The following is a 24317-nucleotide window of genomic DNA, read 5'->3' on the forward strand; positions in this document are numbered from 1 at the left end:
GCGGAGGGCAAAGCGGGGAGATTCCCGCACAGAGGATCGGTGCCGACCGGCACTCACCAGCCCCAGAGGTTTGTCTGCTCACCCTCCGGGGCGGGCGGGGCTGCGAGCTGAGGCTCGGACTTCGCGGGGAGAGGACTGGGGTTGAGGGCTTGAACACAGCCTGAAGGGGTTAGTGCACCACGGCTAGCCGGGAGGGAGTCCGGGGAAAAGTCTGCACCTGCCAAAGAGGCAAGAGACTTTTTCTTGTTGGTTTTTAATCTCTCTGGACAGAGCCTGGCAGAAAGCAGGCACTCGGGAGACTCTTGCTGACAGGGCTGATGCTTGAGGGATTTAAAGTCTGGGGCAGGCCTCATGTGGATGGGAGGAAATGGAAACCTCTGGATTTCCTTTTTTCTAATAGAAACCAGGGCAGAAGTCTGACTATTTCACCCTGCCCCTGCTCACTGGGGACTGGTGTCTATCTCCAGGCCAAATCAAGGGGCATTTGAGAGAGTGGCAAGGCTCCAAGAGGAGAGACGAGCTTCCCCCTCCGCAGCTGGGGGCCTGGTGTCCTGCAGAGACTGGGAGGCCCAGCTGCGTTCAGACACCAGAACTGGGCCCTGGTGAGAGCTCCTTGACACCAGGAGCAAGTATGGACACACGTTCTGGTGCTGACTGCCCACCTGGGGCACTTGGAGGTGGGAAGCTGACGCTGGACCAGCTTGAGATGCAGAAGTGGGAGAGGAGGTGGCTGCGGCAGGGCAGTGGAGCCCATGAAAGGGAACTGGGCTCAAACCATCACAATAGGACCACTACTTCCAGAGCAGTTAGCGGTAGGGGAGAACCTCCAGAGGCTGAGTCTGAGGGGCATGTTGGCCACACTGGAGACATGCAACACAGAAAGCCTGCACTTACATGCCAGCCACGCGGCGGGCTCCTGTGGCCAGGCTGCATCAACACCAGTGAAATAGAACTTTGTCATTTTTCTCCTAATTTCCCCTCTCCCTTCTCCAACTCTGATGGATCAGGCAACAAAAGGGGAAGGAGGAAGGAAGAGGGGGTATGCACAGTGCCTCCTTCTGCAAGCCCAGGTCAGGCCTGAGCTGAGCATAGGGCAGAAGCTTTGAACTGGATGTGAGGCTGAAGCTTCTGTGTAGGTTGGACTGGTCCCTTATATCCAAACAGGGAGGCATGATTGCCAAAATGGGGTTAGTCAGCACCAGTGACGGAAAGCTCTGGGATCTGCTTCGGGTATTTCAAGGGGCAAAGACTGAGGAACACTGAGAGCATGTGTGAAGGCAGAGAAGGTTCTGGTGGAGTTAGCAGGGCTCTGGCTGCAAGAGGAGGGGTGTGGCACAAGTCGGGGCGAGTGCAGTGTGAGCAGAGGTTGGGCCACCACCCACACCTGCTCTGTGAAAGGGTTCCAGTGAAGATTTTGAAGTCCCTTCTCACTCTGACGCCTGTAGAGACCCTGGAAGAGTTTGCCTGGCTACACAGAGAGTGCCCGAAGTCTGCCTGGACAAGGCGCTCCCTCCAAGGCGCTCCCTGCCTGCTCCAAGGCAGCCAATCTCTTTTTGGACATCATCTTAGAGAGGTTTCCTAAACTGATTTGAAACGTCTCCCTAGTTTTGCACTTGGAGCCACACAGAACAAGCCCACTCTTCTTGGACACTGGAACATAGAGAGCACGGCCTCCCCAAGGCCATCTGTTCTCCAGAAGGACATGGCCCCAGCCCCCCTCTCTCCTTCTCCACCACCTGAGTTGAAGCAGCAGTCCTGTAAAGTGAGTGCTGTGTGATCGCGCTCTTTTTTTTTTTTTTTTTTTGCAGTACGCGGGCCTCTCACTGTTGTGGCCTCTCTCGTTGCGGAGCACAGGCTCCGGACGCGCAGGCTCAGCGGCCACGGCTCACGGGCCCAGCCGCTCCGCGGCATGTGGGATCTTCCCAGACCGGGGCATGAACCGGTGTCCCCTGCATTGGCAGGCGGACTCTCAACCACTGCGCCACCAGGGAAGCCCCGATCGCGCTCTTTTTAACATTTATTTTGAGGGTGCGGTTGTGAGTGTTACAACAGATGGCTAACCATCATCCCCCCACCTCCACAGTGGCCTAAGAGAGGAGCAGGAATGTGCCAACTGCAGGCTGGGGATCAGCAAACAGTCCAGACCATCTTCTGCCCCTGTATCCATTTGGAGAGCCGCTGGGTCAGGTGTCGCTCCATGCCCACAGCACTGAGGGTATAAGGGCTGAGCAGGGTCATGGAGCTCACAGAGTGGGCGGTGTTGAGGAGAAGCTTGGGGAACGTGCAAAAGTGATCAAGCTGCAGGCCAGGGTGAAACCAGCCCAGCCTGGGAGCAAGGGAGGGGTGTGTGCTGGAGCCTGGAGGTCCGAGTCCAGGCCACCTTGGGGGACGGAGTGAGTTTCCCAGGCTGGACAGTGTGGGTGGGCAGGGGGCTCACTCCACAGGTGAGCCCTGCCTGCTCCCTGTTCCCCAGTTTTTATGGGGCCACCTGGGCCCTTCACTCGACCACTTTGATGGGCAGCATGCCCTTGATCGCGGAGAACTTGTTGCAGGAGAGGTTGACGAGGAGCTGCTTGGTGCCACTCCGGGTGGGCAGGATCTCAAAATCCACTTGGGACTGCTGCCTGGGGCGCAGGTTTGGCATGCTGATGGGGAAAGGCAGGAGTCAGCGTGAGGCCTCAAGTTCTGCTCTGGTCAAGGTCACTGCTCCTTCAGCTCCCTCTAGCTGCCACCCTGGGTCATCAAATCCCTTCAGCTCTGGGACCCCTCAGCAGGGGAAGGGGCAGTGGGTGGATCCCATGATCTCCCAAATATGAGGACCAGCTCCAAGCTCTGGTGACGTGGACTTCCCTTGAGTTCAAGTTTGGTGAACCCCCAAACCAAATGCAAACGTGTATCCCTATGTGCAGATTCCCAGGTTCAGAGGCTAGAGGAGTTCTGTCTGCCCTGCCCCGGGCTCTGGAGAGGGCCCCTCTGCCCCTGCTCCCACCATCCCACACTGGACCCTCAGCCTGGGACTCACTCGATCTCGAGGGTGCCCTGCAGCAGGCCGCTCCCCTCCGCTATCAGCTTGCAGTCCTTCACCAGCTCATCCAGCGGGTTGGAGAAGAGAATCTGCACAGTCACAGGCTTTTGCACGCGGGCCTGGTCCAGCACCTGTGGGGAGAGGGGTTGACAGAGTCAGGGCTGGGCTGTTCATTTCATCTGCCCTGGATGAGAGCCGACGGGGCTGCGCCGGAGGCTTGGTGATGGGGAGGATGTTGCTGAGGACAAAGGTAGGGAGGATAACGATCCTTAGGAGGTTTATTCCTCCTAAGTTCCAGTGACATCCATGCAGGGGGTTCCTAGGAAATTGCTGTCATCCCCAGGATACAGACAGGACACCCAGGCGTGGAAGAGAAGCAGCACATCGCAGCGGCTGAGAGGGCTTGAATTCCCAGCCAGGTTCACGGGCCCTTTCTTAGTTCATCTCAGGAAGGGCAGCCGCCACTTCCGAGGACGTGCCACATGTGGTCTGCACAGGGTCCTTGATCAGGGGCTGGAGAAACCTAGGTTTCTGGTCAGAGGAGCACCCTGGACTATTTGCTCCCAAAGATGAAACCTTGTGCTCCTGCTGATAAGCCGCCGAGCCTGGGCAGATACATCGTCTCCCAGGGCCTTGACTCTCACGCTGATAAAGAGGGCTGATCCCTCCCCTCCTCCCTCCCTGGGCTACAAGGGACCAAATGAGATCATGGATGCAGAAGAAGGCGTTTTGGAAACAGAAACCGAAACTGGGTGACTGGTGGATTTCTTTTCTCTGTTAGAGGCCACTACTTTTTGTTCATTTGGTTTTTTTTTTTTCTTGCCACCAATTCTCACTGCAATCATTTTACAGTAATAAATCTGCAGTTCAGGTTGATTCAATAACCGAGGCCTTTCTGGTTCCAGAGCCATTTGCTCTTCTTGCTAGACCCTGCAATGCCTGCTAATAATTTGTGCATAATTGAAACATTTTAGAGACCATGATCTATACCGTAATTTCTCCCATGGAACTCATTTAAGTGTATGACACGATTTGAAGAGTGAAGCATAATTTTATGCCATTGGGACACGAGGGTACATAAACGATGCCATATCCTTCACGCTGATATTCAATTTGAGATTTTCGTGTATTTGTTTTCTTTTCTTTATTGCTGCTTACCACCCCGTCCTATTGACCTAAATCTGTGCGTGCACCCAAAGAAGAGGATAAGAGCCACCAGAAGACTGTGTCTGATTGTCAGTAGGTCATGGGCCAACGGGAAGGACATCACCCTTTGGAACAAAGTTCAGATTGTATGGTCTGGTTCTAAAGTCTTCAATACCTACTCCCGATCAGCGTCAAGTAAGATAATAGGATTTTACCCAAATTATTCTCTTTTCATACAGATCACCCGCGTGCCCTGCTCTGAGTGAGCTATGCATTGATTCATTCAATCAAGATGAGATTTTCTTGATTCTCTGAAGGCTGAAGTAAGGAGAGGTTGCGATAAGAGCAAATTCACACCAAGACGCCCCAAAGAAGAAAGAGCAGATGCCCTTTAAAAAGATTAAATAAGAAAGTTTTTGATGGAATATTTCCAGGCTGTGTGTATTCTGATTTCCTTTGAAAAGATGTTACACTCTCTTGAAAGACAAAGCTGATTTGATATGGAAGTCTAAAAGATGTAGAGTAAAAGTACTGCATACAAGAGAAAGCTATAAGCAGGTTTGAGGATATTGGATAAGGGAATATAATGGGGGAAAAACTAACTTCATTTAAACACTGATAATTTTTATGCAGAATGTTTCATTTCGCAGCCTGAGGAGTGGGAAACAACACTTGCTGCCTGTCATTCTACAGGGACGGGGTGCATTTCTTGGAAACGTCCTGGGAAGCAGGAGAAGCTTCTACACTCAGGGGACAATCATGGATTGAGGATGAAAACTCGGCGGGCAGGAAAGAAGGTGAGCCTGGAGCCCAGAAGCTCTGTTCTAGTCCTGCCCAATGTGGGGGGGCTGTTTCTGTTTCACAACCAGTGTGATGGGCCCACAACAGGGGTGGCCTTCCCTCCCTGGCCCTGGAGGTGATGGACAACCCCCCTCCCCCCATTCTGAAGAACAGTCTAGACTAACCAGGGCAATGAAAGAGCTCTATTGCAGGCTAGCTGCATGGAGCAGGTGCCCTGGGTCCCCCTGCCCTCTGTCTGACATTAGGAACCTCTGAAGCTGGGGTGTAGCTTAGGGAGGGTGGGGCTAGGGCAGCCACAAGTACTCTAGAAATCTGGGGCTAGGGAGGCTAGTGGCACTGCGATGGAAAATAAAAGGCAATCTCTGTCTAGACCGCTGGTGCAGATGGTACAGCAGACTCGGGAGGAGCCTCGGAAGGACCCCTGAAGCTCTCTGTGGGATCCCACGGGAAGACCCCATCTTCCTGACCCATTCGTCTGCCTGTCCTTCCCTGCCAGGCTCTCACCCCTCAGATGTGTGCTGTCTGGCTCTGGCAGCCTTCACACTGGGCTGGGGTTGGCGTGGTCAGGGACAGGCTTGGAGTCAGCCAAATACTTCCAGCCCCAGTGCTGAGGAAGGAACAGAATGGCCCCAAGTGCCTCACGCCAACCTGCAAGCCCCCAGATGCCTGGGCTCCTGAGAGGGAGCCTGGGAGCAGAGCCTGCAGCCAAAAACTGAGGCATCCTCATTCTCAACCACTGGGAAGATGCTGTTGCTGGCTGTGGGTGTGCTGGGTGCCCTGGAAAGGGCCTGAGGTCTAGCCCTGGCTCTGGCAGTAATTGGAAATTCCCTTCTCCTCTCTGGGCCTCAGTTTACTGATATGTGAAATGGCAGGACATGGGAGCTTGAGACTAGTTCTCCAAGAGTCCACAATTCTGTACCTCTGGGGTCTAGAGTTGGGAGATGCACATGAGTTTTGACCATTGCAGATTTGCTCTACAAGTGTGTCCAGGGGCTGGGCTGTGGGTTTCTTGCAGTCAGGACCCACCCCTTGTGGCCCCCTGTGATTCCCAAGCCTGGCACAGCCCAGGACACAGCAGATGTCCAGAGCAAGTGAGCTGAAGAGCCCCTCTGGCCATCCTCAGCTGGCATCCCCAGCGGGTCTAGAGCTGCAACCAAAGAAGCCACAGGGCAACGTGCCTGTGGAGATTGTCAGACAGGGAGCAAGGAGGCTACTTTTTTTTTGCCTCATCCCACAGCTTGCAGGATCTTAGTTCCCTGACCAGGGATTGAACCCGTGCCCCCTGCAGTAAAAGCTCTGAGTCCTAACCACTGGACCGCTAGGGAAGTCCCAAGGGCGCTACTCTGATTGGAACTCTTGACTGATCCATTTGGCAGAGGCTGGAGCTGAGCTGGGCCCATCAGCAGGGGAGGGCCTTCTCTGTAGTCTGGGAGGGCTGGGCTGGCTGGAGAGGCACCCCTTCAGCACCCCTTTACCTCCAGGGTCAGGGTGGGGTTTTCCAGGATGATGTCCCTCTCCACCACCACCTCGGTCTCGTCGCTGATCTCGCACACGGCTGTGGCCCGGATCATGTTGTCTGCCTTCAGGTACTTCTCGTACAGTGCATATGCGATCTTTACAGGATGCTGTATTTCTGGAAGGAGAAGCCAGGGAGCAGAGTGAGAGGGAGTGGGGTCGAAACCTTAGAAGCTGATGCCAAGCCAAGTCGATGCGAGCTGGCTGGGATCATCTGCAGCCCAGGCTTGCCTGAGCCCTCCCTGCCAGGCCCTGTGGGAAACATCTGTCTGCTCCGTGCAGGCTGCAGAGCAGGGGCCAGGGGTAGCCCAGGACTCTGGCTGGATGGGCTCATAGGGGCTGAAGCCTCCTCCCTGTCCTGGAAAATATCGAAGGGCAAGTTTCCTTCTAAGGGACAGGGGAAGAATACGAGTACTAACTCATTGCCCAATGACGAAAACAGTAATGATGACAACACAGTAATAACTAGCAAGGGAAGCCAGGGCTAAATAAGCGCTTGGGTCCTCCCCGGTCATCCAGTAGCCTGGGATTCTGTGGCAACAGCATCTGGACCACCTCCCCGCTTCTGGTCTCCCCTGCTTCCCAGACACTCACACACACCGGAAGATAGGCTTTAGAAGCACTTCCACCCCCACCCCCAAATCATGTCACTCTTCTTCCACGTCACTTCAAAAATCTTCCGCGGCCCCTCGCTGCCTCAGGAATAAAGTTCAGACCCCTCAGTACGGCCCTTCGTGACTCTCCCCCTCAAAAGAACGTTCCCTCCCATGCTTCTCATTGTCCTTTTGACAAAATAGGTACCTTATCACCTCCAAGCTTTGACTCACAAGGTCCCCTCAGATGGAAAGGGCTTCCCCAGCTTTCCTCCCTTTATCTGGCTCCTCCCTAAGCTTCAAGGCCCCTCTCTGACTCACAGGGCAGGCAGCGAGGGTCCTCCCCTTCCAGCGGGTGCAGGGCACTCCCCCCTCCCTTATGCAGTCATGTTGGGTGGTCTGGGGGGGCCCCCGCATCCACAGGGTCATACACCCCTTGAGGAAAGTCTGTGAGGAAGGAGCTGTCTCTGCTTTCAGCACTGGAGGGACTTACCTAGCCTGCCCCAAATGTGGAGACGCAGGCCCTTGCATCAGCTGGTCCTGCCCTCTTGGACAGTGAACGCTGAGGCTCAGCAAAAGAGGGGGACTTAACAGTGTCGCCCAGAAAGTAGGTGATGATGTCAGGCCTCCAGAACCACTTCACTTGCCTCCTTCCTCTCCTTCCCATTTCACTCTGCTGCCTCTGGCAGAAGTATGGATTTTTAGAAAGCATTACCTCACGTAAATTATTTTTGCTCTACAGAAATAGCTCTTCCCTTGAGCTTTGAAGGTAAATAAGAGCCAGGCAGTTGCTCTTGGTATGGGGAAGATTTCTGCTACATTCTGCCAGAAGAGAGGTTGCTAGGGATGCTGCCTTCTGACAGGTGTAATACAGAGGTATTGCAGTTTCTCTGCAGACAGAATTCCTTCAAGATGGGCTGTGTAATTAATCAGTTTTTATTAGTTCCTTATGTGAAGCAAATAGCCACCCCACCCTTGTCAATCTGCTTTGTATAAGTCCAGACTTTTCATAACAGCTTGAAGGATTTTGCCACTGTGGGCACACCTGCATTCTAATCCTTCCACAGCCCCAGACTCTCTCTCCTCTACTTTGGTCCCCTCCTGTCTATGCTACCCAGGAGTACAAAGTCATGGTTCCTCCCAGAGGCTCAGACCTCCGAGAAAACCTATCACTGTCGCTGGGAATCAAGAAATTCCACGCACCCACTGGCAACTGTGGGGGAACATTGGAGAGGGTTCAAGACCTTGTGGTATATTGCAACCCTTCTAGGGTCAAACTCAGAAAGTGATTCATTGCGTGGTGGGGAGGGGTGGGGTAGGGTGGCAGCTGGTATGGGAGAGGGGTGGCAGCAATAAAACCTAGGAAATGGGTGGTGGCACTGGATTTAGCATTAGGAAATCTAGGACCAAGACTTGGCATTGCCACCTGCTAGCTATGACACAATCTCTTAAGCGAGTCACAATCTCTCCAAGCCTCAGTTTCCACCTCTGTAAAAGGGAATACTGAAATCTGTCCTTTTAGAAGGTCAAATGTGATAGTACCTACGAATATATAAGGAAGTACTCTGCCCACTGGGCAATGTGGTATGTACCTGTAAGGGGTATTTGCAGTGTGTCTATTAACTGCCAAAGCCTCCCGCCTTCTTCCCCCAGGGCATAAAAGGATTCGGGTTAGCACCACACTGACTTGCACTATTCACCATAATAGCAGCCTCCAAAACTTCAAAACCCCAGGCTTGACCACAGAGGTCACGTGCTGTTCCTTCCTTAATCAATTGACTCGGTTCCAACAGGAACTCTCCAATCCCAAGAGAATACCAGCTACCTTGGGTGCATGGTACCCCAGCAACCTACAGGATGAGTTACCTCCATTGGGACCCAGAGACAGGGTGACGGACTCCTTCCACACCTTGTGTACAAGTGTGCCATTGTAGACGATGGTCCAGGCTGTCATGTTCACCGTCACTGTCTTCGAATCACCCGTTAGGTTTCTGAGCATCAGGGCCATGTTGACTTCTTTGCCCACTGTCAGTATGTCAGTGATCTTGAACTTCCCGGAGATGCTGGGCTCCCGTTCCTCTCTACTAAAGACTCTTGCAGATGTTGCGCGAAATGACATGGAGGGTTGAAGTTTCCCCAAAGCCTTTTCAAACACTTGCCTTTCCTGGCTGGAACCTGTGTGGTGGGAAAAGAGAGAAGCACCTCAGGGATGCGGTGGCAACCTGGACAAAGGACAGCATCCTGCTTGGAAGGGTGGCCTGGAACTAACACTCGTTCTGCTGCTTGCCCAACGATTCTGATTCAAGCAAGTGTCTGACCTCTGCAGGTCTCCATTTCATCCTCCTTAATACGAGGCTCACATCCCAGCTGTTCCAATCAGCTCTAAATTTCCATGGAGATGTAGGGAAAGGTGCATAAAATTACTCTATGGCTTGATATTTTGCTTAGGCTAATTAGGCTAGATCGCCCCCTTCCTTCCTTCCTCTCTTCCTCTCTTCCTTCCTTCTTTCTTTCTTTTGATAAATGGTCCTTTGTGAGACAAAGAAAAAACAGATAATTTAAAAATAACAAAAACTGAGCTAAAAAAGATTACAATAAGTTCATGAGTGAAAAAATGGTTATGATTTAGAGTTAACTTCATTGAAAAAAATTTCAAACCAGTTTACCATGTTATTCTGCTTTGTTTCTAAAGATGCTTTGAGAATTGAAGAGTGGAACTTTTGTCCATGTCAGTTGACGAGAACTTCCCACAGTTGTTGTGGTTCCAGGTTATGACTAGTTTAAATTGTCGAGAGAGTTCAGGTTTCATAAACACAAAGGCTGAACCACAGGTTGGGTTTCTGGTTCTGACCTGGGTCATGGGTGCTGCTGAATGTGATGCTATAAACAGTCCCTGGAGAATGGCCAAGATCATGGCCTAAAAATCACGGCTCCTGGGATGCTAAGAGCCAACTCCAAGTCTCTGAGCCCGGGTAGACCACACAGTGCACATAAGGCTCCCTGCCTGACCTGAAGATAGACCCACTATCAAGGAGAAGGTATTGTCCTTCCAGGAACACAGACAAAGATACACAAAGAATGACCATACTTTTGCCCCCGCCCCCTAACTTCCCCAACCAACCTGTGAAATTTTAAGGCATCAGATGACTTACTTAGAAGCGCTTTACAACCAACCTGTGAAATTTTAAGGCGTCAGATGACTTATTAGAAGCACTTTACAATTTAGTGAGGTCTTTCCCATAAGTTACATGTAACAACTGGCAGAGACCCCAGAGGCCAACTGTTAGAGTTAAGGCCCTAAGAGGAGGAGCGACTGGTCCAAGGGACTGGTAATCTGGGAATTAGGGGCAGAAAGAAGGCCAGTCCCCAGAAACCGAGACCTGAGTCTAGTAGTTCCTCCTGCACAGCTTACTGAAAAGAAGACAGGCAGCCCAGTTACCCAGGCTGATGGCTCCTGGTGGGCTGGGTTCCTTTTGGTGCATTCCCATTCTCTAGCTGAGCTGTAAGTCCACACCCAGGTCTGATGGCTGTGCAGGGAGCTGAGCCTCTGTGCCCAGAACCTCGAAGCAGGTGTGTTATGCACAATGAGGCTCAGAGCCTACATAGCTACATAGGTCACCTGCCAGGCTTACCCAAGACCAAGCTTCCTGCTACTGTTTTCTCCCTTGGTGTTGCTGTTGCGCCAATGCTTAGCAGCCCATTTTATGAGCTTTTCCTCCCTGGGGCCATCAGACACAAGCTGGAATCATTAGGTAAGGAGGACTGATCAACAGCAGGCGGTGTGATCAGCCCTGCTGTCACACAGGGGCTAGGTCATCACCAGGGCTCCTGCAGGGATCCCACAACCTGGCCGTGGCCCCTTCCCATTTCTCAGGAGGTTTGGCTGGCACAGCCAGAGCCCCCAAGAAGCAGAATCAAGGTGTGACAGTCAGGTAAGGAACCCCACAGAATCACACAACCGTGTAAACAGTGCACTTCAGAAGTCCCTCTGGGAGGTCATTCCAATGAGGTTGCAGATGTTCAAGTTGACAAAAATCATCACTATTTATTAAGCCCTCACTATGTGCCGGGCACTGCCCTTGGCACTTTCTGTACACTAGCTCATTTAAATCCCACTGAAGATAGGCCTCGCTCTTCTCATTTTACAGGTGAGAAAACGAGGGATCAGAGAGGCTAAGCATCCTGCTTGAGGTTGCACGGTTATGAGGGGTAGGATGGAGTTCACCTCCTGCCCGGGGTTATCTTTTCCTTGGCCCCTACTCTTGTTTCTACATCATGACACTGTTGAGAATTCTTGTCACACACCGGCCTGTCCCCCTGGCCTGTGAGCTCTGCAGGGGCAGGGGCTCATCTGCGGGATGCTTCCTGGCCTCCCAGAGCCAAGCGTGGGTGGGCACTTGGGGAGGTCTCAGTACATGTTTACTGACTGAGAGAAAGGCCATCTGACCCCAGCTGGGGGGAATGGCCTACATAGGTGGACTGGGGTCCAACTGAGGGCACCAATCTCATCACCCTAGAGTCGTGCCTCAAAATGGCCACAAATACCACACCCAGAGGTTCAGCCACCTGGGCTTGGAGCCCACTCCCCTGCTCAGCTTTCCTCTTCTGTAAATGGCACCCAACAACAGCAGTCAGCAGGGTATGGAGCTGTGGGGTTCACGTTGGGGGCACGTGGGCACCTTCATGAGAGCACTTTTCTTGACACCTCAGAACCAACAGTGAGGATCAGCTGAAAGAACTATTTCCAAGTATTTTAGAAAGAGTGACATGTTGACCCCATTAAGGAGTGATTGGCCTGCTAGAGCAAGCATTAATTCACTTTTGCCTCTTTCTAAAAATGAACATCACCTTCAAATGTAGAACTTTGGTCACTATTGAGACTCCTCAAAGAGATAAGTCTCTGACTCTGAAAGCAACTTCCTAAATAGAGCAACAAATGTAATTTGTGTTAAAGGTGGCCTCGTAGCAACTAGGCTTCTAGGTGACTTTAGGGAGACCAGCACTCATGTGGATGCTGAAGATTTCAGGGACTCGGGCATTGTCCTCATGGTGTAAGCCCACCTCATCTGGCTTTTGGGGAGGCCTCTGAAGCAGACGAAGCAGTGCCCACATCTTGGGGGACTGTCCATTTCTTTTTTCAGAGAATGTTTCCTGCCTGTGTTTCTTAGAGGCTAGGGGAGTGGGCTGACTGAGAGGTCCTCGGGGGGGGGTCTCTCGTGGGGGCCATGTTTCTCCCTGTGATGTTCAATCGTGGGGCTGTCATCCCAGTTGTGTAATTGGCAAAGGGACACAGCTGGAGATGAGCTGGACTGGCAGCTGCCTGAGTCCTATGGCCAATTCCCAGTGGTACAGTGTCTTTTCATGACGGTTCTGTTCCCACGGGAAACAGTCTGGGGAGCTGGGCATTAGATGCCAGGGAGCAGTCCTACCATTCAGGCAGAATTAGCTGACAATGCGGAAGGAGTATGAGCAATTTTTCCTTCTCCACCTCAGAGCTGTCTTCCCACCGTTAAGCCCTGGGTGGCACAGCCCATCCACACCCCCTCCTACCTTCTGGGTACTTGTACTTTTCAGTGACATCCATGCGAGAGTTGCTGCCCACCGCCTTGGTACTGATATTTTTGCCGATGGTGTGAGTGTTTGAGAAATTCTTCTTCAGGGCGCCGGTCCAGGCATCGTAGATCCATGTGATGCGGTCGGCATTAACCTCAGCAAAGATGAAGGGCATGTCATAGTCCCAGTCCACATTACCCTCTCGGAGAGCGACGACTGAAGCAGGGCCGCACTGGAACACCCCTGGGGGCCAGGGTGCAGAGGTTGGATACATGCCAAACCCAGGCCCATCTGCAACAGTACACCCCATGGCCTGCTCCTCTGGGGGCCACCCATGACCACCCAACTCCCCTGCCTCTACCCCGCCAAACTCCTTCAACCCCAACAGTCTGCCCCCTTCTTGGGGCACTCAGCAGGACACTCCGGGGCTATTGTTATCTTCTGCAATAGCGCTCTGGTGAGACTCCACCTCCACAGAAGACGGCCCAATCCTGTATTCTGTGGGTGCATAATTTGTGCTGACCCACTGCCCTCAGTCTGTTTACTAAAGGGGAAAGTCTTGCTGTCTTGTGCTCAGGGCTGCCTCTTTTCTACTCTGCAAATCATTCATCATGGCACATATATGACCCTGAAACAAAAATTCCACAGGACAATTCTTAGTCTTAATGTCCAATGCACCCTGATATTTTCTTTTCCTTTCCTTTTCCCCACCCCTTTCCATGATATTCTATTTCATTTCTTAAAATGATGGTCACAACACATTAACTTGATTTTATAGCTGCTAATGGGTTGCAGTGAAAAGGTTGAATAGTGGCCTAGAAAATATCTGGAAGGTCACCCTCCTCACACCCAAGTTCCCCAAATCTAACGTTCTTTGCTTCTGGTAGAGACGCTGCAGTTGGGGAAGGGAGTAAGACTTCATTTTCATTGTAAGTGCTTTTAGAATGATTTGAATTTTTTTTAAGCCATGTGCCTATATGACCTTTATGATTTTTTTTAAGTTTGAAAGAAACAACTGAAAATGAGGGTAACGGACAGGAATGCTCTGGAGGTCAGGGGAGGGAAGGGGAAAGGTTCCTGGAGAGCCTGAGACCCAAGCTCTGATGGGAGAGTGGCCAGAGGTGGGAGCACAGGGATGGGGCCGGGCCAGCCTGCGTGGAGAGCTCGGTCTGGCAGGGGACACGTGTGAAGGTGAGAGAGGTGATGGGGGCCGTGATCACGGAGGTCTGGAGCTGAGCCAGGGAATTTGGGTTAAGTCCCAAGGCAATGGGGACCTGGAAGCTTTCTGTGCTGGGAGGGATGGGCTACCAGAGGTGGTGCAGGAGAATCATGGCTGGCAGGGGACGGCTCCTTTCCCTTGCTGCAGGGCATGTGCCAGGGCCTCTGCAGCAGCCATGTGAGTGCAGGTATGGCAGTCATTTTAATAGCAGCCTGAACCAAGAAAGTTAGGAGGGAAATCTACTTTCCAAATAGTTTGGTTTTAATCCCTCCTTTCCCTCTGGAGGTAGAGAGGATTTGGGTGACCTTGCTGTGCCACTGTCCACCACTATAAAGAATCGAGAGGTCATGACTTAGAGCCAAACCCAGAGAAGGGGGCCGTCAGAGGGTTGGTTACCTTGGCTCCTTTCCTGGGGGGTGGCGTCCAGAACCTGCCATCCACTGTATGATGGGCTTAGGTCAGTCCGTGCAAACCAGCCTTCATTCCAGACGTGGAAATTCCTGCAGACAGAACCACAGACTACAGAGTTTGGCCAAGGCCACACAGCAGAGGAGTGGCAAAACACCACATCTCTGATCTGGCAGTGCAGCACCCTGATACTCATCAAGCGAGTTTACTCTGTGCCAGATATTGTGCTAGACCTTGGCAAACATTGTCGCACTTAAATTCTCACAGCACTGTTAAGTGGGTACTATTTTTATGCATATCTCTTAAAAGAGGAAACTGAGGCTCAGAGAAGTTAAGCAGCTAACAATGCCAGAGTCAAAGTTTGGACCCAGGTATGCCTAACTCCAAAACCTAGGTCCTTGACCACCATGTTCTACTGCCTTTCTGAGGAGCAGAACAGATCTAGGTTAGAGCCAGAATCCAGCAAGCAAACCCACACAGCTTTCTCCTATGCATCCTGTTGGGGGACACTACTGTATTTCGTGTGGGATGAAAATGAATGGGGCTGCAGCAAGAGTGCCAGGTCTGGCTAAGAGCCACAAAGCCCTTGGGCTGAGGTCCGGATTGAAGAATGACATATACCAGTCTTAAAATGTTCTTCATCCATGGCAGCCCCTTGTCTCCCAATCTATATGTCTCAGTCATTTGTCTTCTCCCTCAGCAGGTATAACCAGTTAGCCAAAGCTTTATGCATTCTTGATTCTGCCCTCTACTCTCCCCTTCTCGAATCCCACAGCAACTACATAAACATTGGCTTGGCAGTTTTGAGTCCAACTTAGAAGAAAATGTAAGTAAGTCTGACATAAATTCAAGTTCTATTCAACTTGAAAAAAAATTTTGTTATACTCATGAGTTGGAGAAGATAGTTTTAAGCAGAGAACCAACTTCTGAATGATAAATGTGACTAGGTAAAAATATTAAACTCGCATATACCAAAAAAACAAAGAAACAAACTATAGTTCTGTTTCCAGCATGGGAATAAGCTCATAATAGACAGTCCTTTCTGTAGAAAACAATAAACTGGGGAAAAAATTACAAAAGACAGCTGAGAGTAAAGAAAGCAGGAGGATTTTGGGAGGGTGCCAAAACTTTTAGGAAGGGGCCAGCATGGAGCAAGTTGTACTTTGGCGCCCTTGCCCCTAAGGACAGGTTGCAGTTGAGGTAAAGTGCAGGGCAGTAAAAACTCCAACAGACAGCCTACATCTTTCTGACCTGGGGAGATAAGAAACTGAGCCTGGGTTAACCAGGGTTGCTAGAGAGTGAAGGGGAAGTCTTAGAAAGGAAAGAATCAGAAAGGGGGACCCAGATTTGTATATAAACTCTGCCTAAGCTTCTGGGTGACCTCTGAGCTAGGCATATATGAGGCAAACTACAAGTAGTCCAGCTAAAAATTCAAAAAATGAACTGAAATTTGGGCTGCTGCCCACCATAGGTGAGATAGAATTTGCAGTTTGAGTCTACCTCAGGTAGACTGCTAAGACAAAATGTAGAATCAAGAAGAAGCCAATGTCCAGGAGACAATCCAAATTTACTCAACATACAAAGAACCAGAAAAGTGTAGCTTGTCCTCAAGGTAAAAGACAATCAACAGGGACTAACCCTTAGATAATCCAGGTGTTGGCATTATTGGATAAAGACTTTAAAGCTGCTATGATAACTATTCTCAGTGTAATAAAGGCAAATATGATCATAACAAATGAAAAGAGGGGGCCTCTTAGCAGCAAAATAGAAAATATGAAAAAATGAACCAAATGGAATATTTTAACTGGGAAAAAGACCAATATCTGGAATTAAATAATTCAATGGATGGCTTACTAGCAGAATAGAGAAAACAGAGGGAAGAGTCAGCAAACTTGAAGACAGATCAGTAGAAATTATCCAATTTGAAGAAGAGAGAAAAAAGCGTTGAAAAAAATCCATTAAGCAGGGAAAATATATGCAACATGTATACTAGACAGAGATTTACTATAATGAATATTATAAAGTACTTACAAATCAATAAGACACAAAAGATCACCTAGAGGGGTGGGATAGGGAGGGTGGGAGGGAGACGCAAGAGGGAGGAGATATGGGGATATATGTCCATGTATAGTTGATTCACTTTGTTATAAAGCAGAAACTAAAACACCATTGTAAAGCAGTTATACTCCAATAAAGAGGTTAAAGAAAAAGACAAAAAAGAGGAAGTCAAACATGTCAATAATTGACAATGAGCAGGCAATTTTCATAAGCAACACAAATGATCACTGAACATATGGAAATAGTTTTAATTTCACCACCATTAAAAGAAAATTAAAACGACAAAGAAATACCATTACACTTATTAGACTGACAAAGATGAAAGCATAGGATGATACACATTGTTGTGTGATACTCATCATTGTGTGGGAAAACAAGCAGTGTTATACACTGCTGGTGGGAGTTTAAATTGGTATGACATTTGTCAAGGGCAATTTGGCAATGAGTTTGAAATACCCTTAAAAACCTATATACTCACTGAGTCAGTAGTTCCACTTCTAGGAATTTCTCCTATAAAAACCCTCACATTAGTGCACATAGATGTACATGGAAAGATGTTCACTGAAGCATTGTTTGTAATAGCAAAAATAATGGAGGAAAAATTTATCAATAGGGAATTGGTCAGATAAATTGTGGCACAGCCATGCAGGAGAATATCGTGCAGTTGTCCAAAAGAATGCGGAAAATTAATCTAGCACTGACATGGAAGATGTCTAACTTATATGACCAAGTAAGAAAAAAAATTACAAAATAGTGTGTATATGTATAAGTTTATAAGAAACATATTAATATGATGAAACTATTTCGATTTAGAAAATTATACATTAAAAAAAGCAGTGAAAGTTAGTCCCCCATAATTCTATTATCTTAGATAACCACAGTTTAAATAATGGTTTGGTGTATATATTGTGCACATGGACAGATTTTGGTGCATATGAACTAAGTTGCACATTATTTATTTCTGTAATGTTTTCATATTCTATAATGAAAATTACTTATTACTTCTGTAATTCTATATTTACAAAATAAATAGATATTTAAAAATATGTATATTATATAAACACTAATAGCTAATACAGTTGTGTCAACACAGCATATTATTAAGTTTTCTGTCTTATATAGTAGCTCATTTAATCTTCACAATGCTCATATAAGATAGGAATAATTATTATCTCCTTTTGACAGTTCTAGAAACTGAGGCACAGAGAAGAAGTTAAGTGACTTGTTCAAGGTCTCAAAGTGAGTAAATAGGCAGAGTGGGATTTTAACCCAGGCAGAGGGCTGCAGGGTCCATGCTTTTAACTACTAAACTATACTGTCCCTCTAAATTTTAATTTATTGACAAGAAGGATATTAAAAATTATGAAATAGACTAGTTAACTTGGTCTCATTTGGGTAATTAACACTCAATGCACAAAAACAGAATGAAATGTCTGGAAGGATCTACCTCAAAATGTTGTTAGTGTTTTTCTTTGGGTAGCTATATTACTATTACTCTCACTAATTTATTTTTTTAGTGTTTTATAATCAGGAAAAGATTGTTTTTGTTTTGCATGCTGTAAAATGAAACCTGCAAGGCTTCCTACGGGGACCAGATTGGGAGTTCTACACTATACAGTTGTCAGGAGTTAGAAGTGCTCCCTAAGTACTGATCAGGTGCACTGTGACCCTGCTACATCCTTCAGAGAACAAGGGGAGAGTTACAAAGTCAGCTCCAAAACAAGAAAGAAGGAATAAGACCATAAGAGGTAAACAAACAGACAATGATAAATAATACCAACGAATGATATGAGTAGGAAGAGCACATACTGTCAGTACTGTAAAGAAACACAGGTCAAACTCCCTCTTGCCAGAACACCAGAATCACAACTAGCTGCTGGACAATCATTGACAGGAAGACACTGGAACTCACCAAAAAAGACACCCCACATCCAAAGACAAAGGAGAAGCCACAATGAAATGGTAGGAGGGCCACAATCAATCACAGTAAAATCAAATCCCATAACTGGTGGGTGGGTGACTCATAGACTGGTGAACACTTATAGCACAGAAGTCCACCCACTGAAGTGAAGGTTCTGAGCCCCACGTCAGGCTTCCCAACCTGGGGGTCCGGCAACGGGAGGAGGAATTCCTAGAGAATCAGACTTTGAAGCCGAGTGGGAATTGATTGCAGGACTTCAACAGGACTGGGGGAAACAGAGACTCCACTCTTGGAGGGCACACACAAAGTAGTGTGCATATCGGGACCCAGGGGAAGGAGCAGTGACCCCGGCGGAGACTGACCCAGACCTACCTGCTAGTGTTGGAGAGTCCCCTGCAGAGGCAGGGGGTGGCTCTGTTTCACCATGGAGACAAGGACACTGGCAGCAGAAATTCTGGGAAGTACTCCTCGGCGTGAGCCCTCTCAGAGTCTGTCATTAGCCCCATCAAAGAGCCCAGGTAGGCTCCAGTGTTGGGTGGCCTCAGGCCAAACAACCAACAGGGAGGGAACCCAGCCCCACCCATCAACAGTCAAGTGCATTAAAGTTTTACTGAGCTCTGCCCACCAGAGCAACAGTCAGCTCTACCCACCACCAGTCCCTCCCATCAAGCCTCTTGATAGCCTCATCCACCAGAGGGCAGACAGCAGAAGCAAGAAGAACCACAGTCCTGCAGCCTGTGGAACAAAAACCCCATTCACAGAGAGATAGACAAGATGAAAAAGCAGAGGGCTATATACCAGGTGAAGGAACAAGATAAAACCCCAGAAAAACAACTAAATGAAGTGGAGATAGGCAACCTTCAAGAAAAAGAATTCAGAATAATGATAATGAAGATGATCCAGGACCTTGGAAAAAGAATGGAAGCAAAGATCGAGAAGATGCAAGAAACTGCACAACAAAGATCTAGAAGAATTAAACAACAAACAAACAGAGAGGAACAATACAATAACTGAAATGAAAACTACACTAGAAGGAATCAATAGCAGAATAACTGAGGCAGAAGAACGGATAGGTGACCTGGAAGACAGAATGGTGGAATTCACTGCTGTGGAACAGACTAAAGAAAAAAGAATGAAAAGAAATGAAGACAGCCTAAGAGACCTCTGAGACAATATTAAATGCAGCAACATTCGCATTATAGGGGTCCCAGAAGGAGAAGAGAGAGAGAAAGGACCAGAGAAAATATTTGAAGAGATTATAGTCGAAAACTTCCCTAACATGGGAAAGGAAATAGCCACCCAAGTCAAGGAAGCTCAGCGAGTCCCATACAGGATAAACCCAAGGAGAAACACACTGAGACACATAGTAATCAAATTGGCAAAAATTAAAGACAAAGAAAAATTATTGAAAGCAACAAGGGAAAAATGACATAAAACATACAAGGGAACTCCCATAAGGTTAACAACTGATTTCTCAGCAGGAACTCTACAAGCCAGAAGGGAGTGGCATGATATATACTTCAAGTGATGAAAGGGAAGAACCTACAACCAAGATTACTCCACTGGGCAAGGATCTCATTCAGATTCCATGGAGAAATCAAAAGCTTTACAGACAAGCAAAAGCTAAGAGAATTCAGCACCACCAAACCAGCTCTACAACAAATGCTAAAGGAACTTCTCTAAGTGGGAAACACAAGAGAAGAAAAGGACGTACAAAAACAAACCCAAAACATTAAGAACATGGTCATAGGAACACACATATCGATAATCCCCTTAAATGTGAATGGATTAAATGCTCCAACCAAAAGACACAGCCTTGCTGAATGGATACAAAAACAAGAGATCAAGATAAAAAAAAATGAATTACATGGGACTGAGTGAACTGATGAGGATGATTATAATTTTTGTGACTTTCTGTTTGAATAAAAAAAAATCTCACAAGGACTCAGAGGCAAAAAATGTACAAATCAATTATCACTGCAAAGTAAAGGAGCTGTTACAGTGGAGGATTACTGGACTGAATGTCAATATTATGACATAGTATGAGTGTGTTTCGTGTTTGGTAATTGCAATCATTGTTGCTTTTGTTGTGGTCATCCATTTACAATGCTTGGTGTCAGTTTATTTATCTCTTATAAAAATAAAATACAGTGTGTGTGTGTGAAAAAAAAAGAATGTTTAGTGCATCTTTAGCAGGGCGTGGGGTGGGGGGGATGAATTGGGAGATTGAGATTGACATATATACACTAACATGTATAAAATAGGTAACTAATAAGAACTTGCTGTATAAAAAATAAAATAAAATAAAATTCAAAAAAAAAAAAAAGAAACATAGGTCATTACAAAATTTCTGGAAGGCTACAGCACTAGATGATTTTAAAATGTCCATTCCCTTTAACCCAGCATATACCATTACTAGGAATCTTTCTTATGGGACTAATCACAGACATGCTCAAGATTTACATATAACAATGCTCATTACTGTGTTATTTACAGTAGGAAAAAATGGGGATAGGTAACATAGGGAATAGGAGATAGTTTATAGCAGGAAAAGAGATAATGGTTTAACCATTCAATGGAATATGATACTTTTAAAATCTTATTTTTTGAAGATTATTTAATGACATTGTGAAAATGTTCATAATACCATGTTTAGTCCAAAGCACACGATTTAAAACTATGAAGTGGTTGGTTTCCAGGTGTGGAGAAAAGTGGGATGTGTCTATCATATGCTCCGTCTTTTACCCATGCCTTTGTAAAATGTATGATCCCAATTCTATAAAAACAACAACTAATAAAGAAAAGATTGGATAGAAAACCACTTTACATATTTCTGAGATTTCCTATGACTGTGAAAAAAAAGTCATCATAAAAATTATCTCTAGGCAGCCCCACAAAATGCCTTTTTGATTGGGTCCTTAAGATCAGTTAGAATTCACCCAGGAAAGTAAGAGGAGTGTGGGAAGATGACCCTAGAAGGGTGAAAGGAGAAAGAGAGGATGAGGAAACAGGGAGAACACCATGTTTCACATTCATCTCATTCCTGGCAGAGAGCCCCAGAGAAGGGCGGGTTGGTTAAGATAGATTGGTAAGTAGCTATGTTTGAATACTTATTTGCAAGGCAGGAATTTAAGACAAAGCAGTTAAAAGTTCATCCTGGTCCCTCCATCATTTGAAAGCCAGCACTTTGCTCACAGCTACTTGGGATGTATGTGCCTTTCAAATGCACCATCGGGTTTGTTTCTGCTTGTGTGCCACATACTTTCCCACCTCCCAACCTTGGGCTCTGCTCCTGTCTTGAGTGTTTCAGGAGTAGGAGTTTAGGAAAAGGAGAGACTGAGGCATTTATTTAAAAAGATGCAGATTTCCTGCCCTCCCAGCTCCCTCCACTCAAATCAGTTCTAATGCGACCTTTGAAGTTTATAAACCACTGCCCCTAGAGACAGCAACTGAGTTATGCTAACCTTTGAATTCACGGGGTCAGGAGACCCTCTCTAGAAAGTGACCCAAATCCCTACCCATTCTGCCTATTTGTCCTTCCAAATGCAGTTCAGATACCACCTCCTTCAGAAAATCTTTTCCTAACATACTCAGAGGGTGCCAACCTTACCTCTGTGCTATCTCTGCATCTTGCATGATTCAGTTATTTGACTTCTGCTCAGTAATCACCCAGCTTCTCATGCAGCTAGGAACTCCTCTAGCGAGATTCCTGTATCTCACTCCTCTTGGTGCCCTGTGCCCAGTGCAGGGTCTGGCATGCAGTACTTACACCATGCTCACTGAATTGAATTGTTGTGGAACCTGGACACTCTTGCAGCCTTGGTTTCCTTGCTGTGGGTCTGAGCAAGCTACTCCAGGTACGTTGGGGACTAGCTAAGTATTAGTGGAGGCTGGTGGCCATGGAGAGACGCATTAGGAGCCAGGGCTCGAGTGGGGGGTATGGGTTCTGACAGCTCTTCTCCAGAACTGACCGACGCCACCTCCCTGACCACAGGGCCGGGAAATCTCCATCTGCCTTCCACCTCGGAGCTCTATAAAAGGCTACAAATAGAGTCAAGTCTGTGACTCGAGAAACTGGGGAATCAAGTTGAATGAAATAAGAAAATGAGCCAGAAATGCCAAGGTAAAGATAACCTTGGCCGAACTGTTCCAAATCATTTGGTTGCAGGTCTCAGAAACCTCCTTTATAGTGGTGTAGAAGGGAACCATATTAAAGAAGCTTCCCCCAGAGTGTCCTGACTCCAAAGAAGTGAAAACTCCAGAGCCTTGTGCCTTTTAAGCCCAACCACTGTCATGAGCAGAATGGCTTAGAAGAAAATGGACCCCACTGGATCCTGTAATGTGATTCAAAGAAGGATCTACATTAGAGAAATGCAAATCAAAACTACAATGAGATATCATCTCACACCAGTCAGAATGGCCATCATCAAAAAATCTAGAAACAATAAATGCTGGAGAGGGTGTGGAGAAAAGGGAACACTCTTGCACTGCTGGTGGGAATGTGAATTGCTTCAGCCACTATGGAGAACAGTATGGAGGTTCCTTAAAAAACTACAAATAGAACTACTATATGACCCAGCAATGCCACTACTGGGCATATACCCTGAGAAAACCAAAATTCAAAAAGAGTCATGTACCAAAATGTTCATTGCAGCTCTATTTACAATAGCCCGGAGATGGAAACAACCTAAGTGCCCATCATCGGATGAATGGATAAAGAAGATGTGACACATATATACAATGGAATATTACTCAGCCATAAAAAGAAACGAAATTGAGCTATTTGTAATGAGGTGGATAGACCTAGAGTCTGTCATACAGAGTGAAGTAAGTCAGAAAGAAAAAGACAAATACCGTATGCTAACACATATATATGGAATTTAAGAAAAAAAATGTCATGAAGAACCTAGGGGTAAAGCAGGAATAAAGACGCAGACCTCCTAGAGAACGGACCTGAGGTTATGGGGAGGAGGAAGGGTGAGCTGTGACAGGGCGAGAGAGAGTCATGGACATATACACACTAACAAACGTAGTTAGGTAGATAGCTAGTGGGAAGCAGCCGCATGGCACAGGGATATTGGCTCGGTGCTTTGTGACAGCCTGGAGGGGTGGGATAGGGAGGGTGGGAGGGAGGGAGACGCAAGAGGGAAGACATATGGGAACATATGTTTATGTATGACTGATTCACTTTGTTATAAAGCAGAAATTAACACACCATTGTAAAGCAATTATACTCCAATAAAGATGTTAAAAAAAAACAAAAACAACAAAAAAAAAGAAGGATCTAGAAGAAATTTTTGAGGTCCCCGACCTAGCCCTTCATTTTACAGATGGGAAACAAAGGTTTCCCAAAGGTTACCCAAAGCCTTACTCTATCCCGTCCCCTAATCCTAACCCGTACGATAACACTAACCCATGACCTCAGACGTACGCTCAACCTAAACCGTTGTCGTACCCTAACCTGTCCCCTAAACCGTCCCTGTCTCCTAACCCTAACCCTAATCCTAACCCTAACTCGTCCCCTAATCCTAACCCATACGCTAACACTAACTCGTGCCCTCACACGTACGCTCAGCCTAAACCGTTTTCATACCCTAATCTGTACCCTAAACCGTCCCCGTTCCCTAACCCTAAGCCTAACCCTTACCCGAAGCCTTACCCTAAACCGTCCCCTAATCCTAACCCGTACAAACAAAGGGATCTCTAAGATCCCTTCCAGCTCTAATGTTCTTTGACTGGGGAGAGTCATGTTGACAGACACCTAGGTCCACCTCCAACTTGGATGCTATTTCAGTTTGACTTTGGGCAAATTGTTTCTCCCCACTGAGCTGCTGAGACAGCATCTAGTATCATAGAAAAGTTGCGTTTGCTGCCTAAGTGTGAACCTAAGAACCCAGCTTTTCCACCTGGTTGGTGTCCAGCCACTCCTTTTCTGGAAAATCTCAAAGTAAGCGGTCTGAATTCTCAAACATCAGTCAGGAATAGTGATAACATTCTTTGGCATCTCTCTGGTGCTTCATAGTTTACAAAGCCGCCTGGGTTCAAATCCCAGCTCCACCATTTTCTAGTTACCTGCCC

At 47.5% G+C, this 24317-nt stretch overlaps 1 protein-coding gene across 1 annotated transcript in view; it reads right to left on the reverse strand.

Annotated features, from left to right (window-relative positions):
- Positions 1-2284: 2284 nt before the first annotated feature.
- The window catches only part of LOC115847561 (protein-glutamine gamma-glutamyltransferase E-like), a 41980-nt gene continuing 19947 nt past the window's right edge, over positions 2285-24317 (reverse strand). The window contains exons 8-13 of the mRNA XM_060285317.2: positions 14249-14352; positions 12631-12876; positions 8947-9255; positions 6448-6605; positions 3023-3156; positions 2285-2645 (exon numbers count right to left, since the gene is read on the reverse strand). Coding sequence (XP_060141300.1) covers positions 2498-2645; positions 3023-3156; positions 6448-6605; positions 8947-9255; positions 12631-12876; positions 14249-14352 — 1099 coding nt within the window. The 3' untranslated portion in view covers positions 2285-2497. The remainder of the gene's footprint in view (positions 2646-3022; positions 3157-6447; positions 6606-8946; positions 9256-12630; positions 12877-14248; positions 14353-24317) is intronic.

Source organism: Globicephala melas, chromosome 15 (genome assembly GCF_963455315.2).
Source record: "Globicephala melas chromosome 15, mGloMel1.2, whole genome shotgun sequence".
Lineage (NCBI taxonomy): Eukaryota > Metazoa > Chordata > Mammalia > Artiodactyla > Delphinidae > Globicephala > Globicephala melas.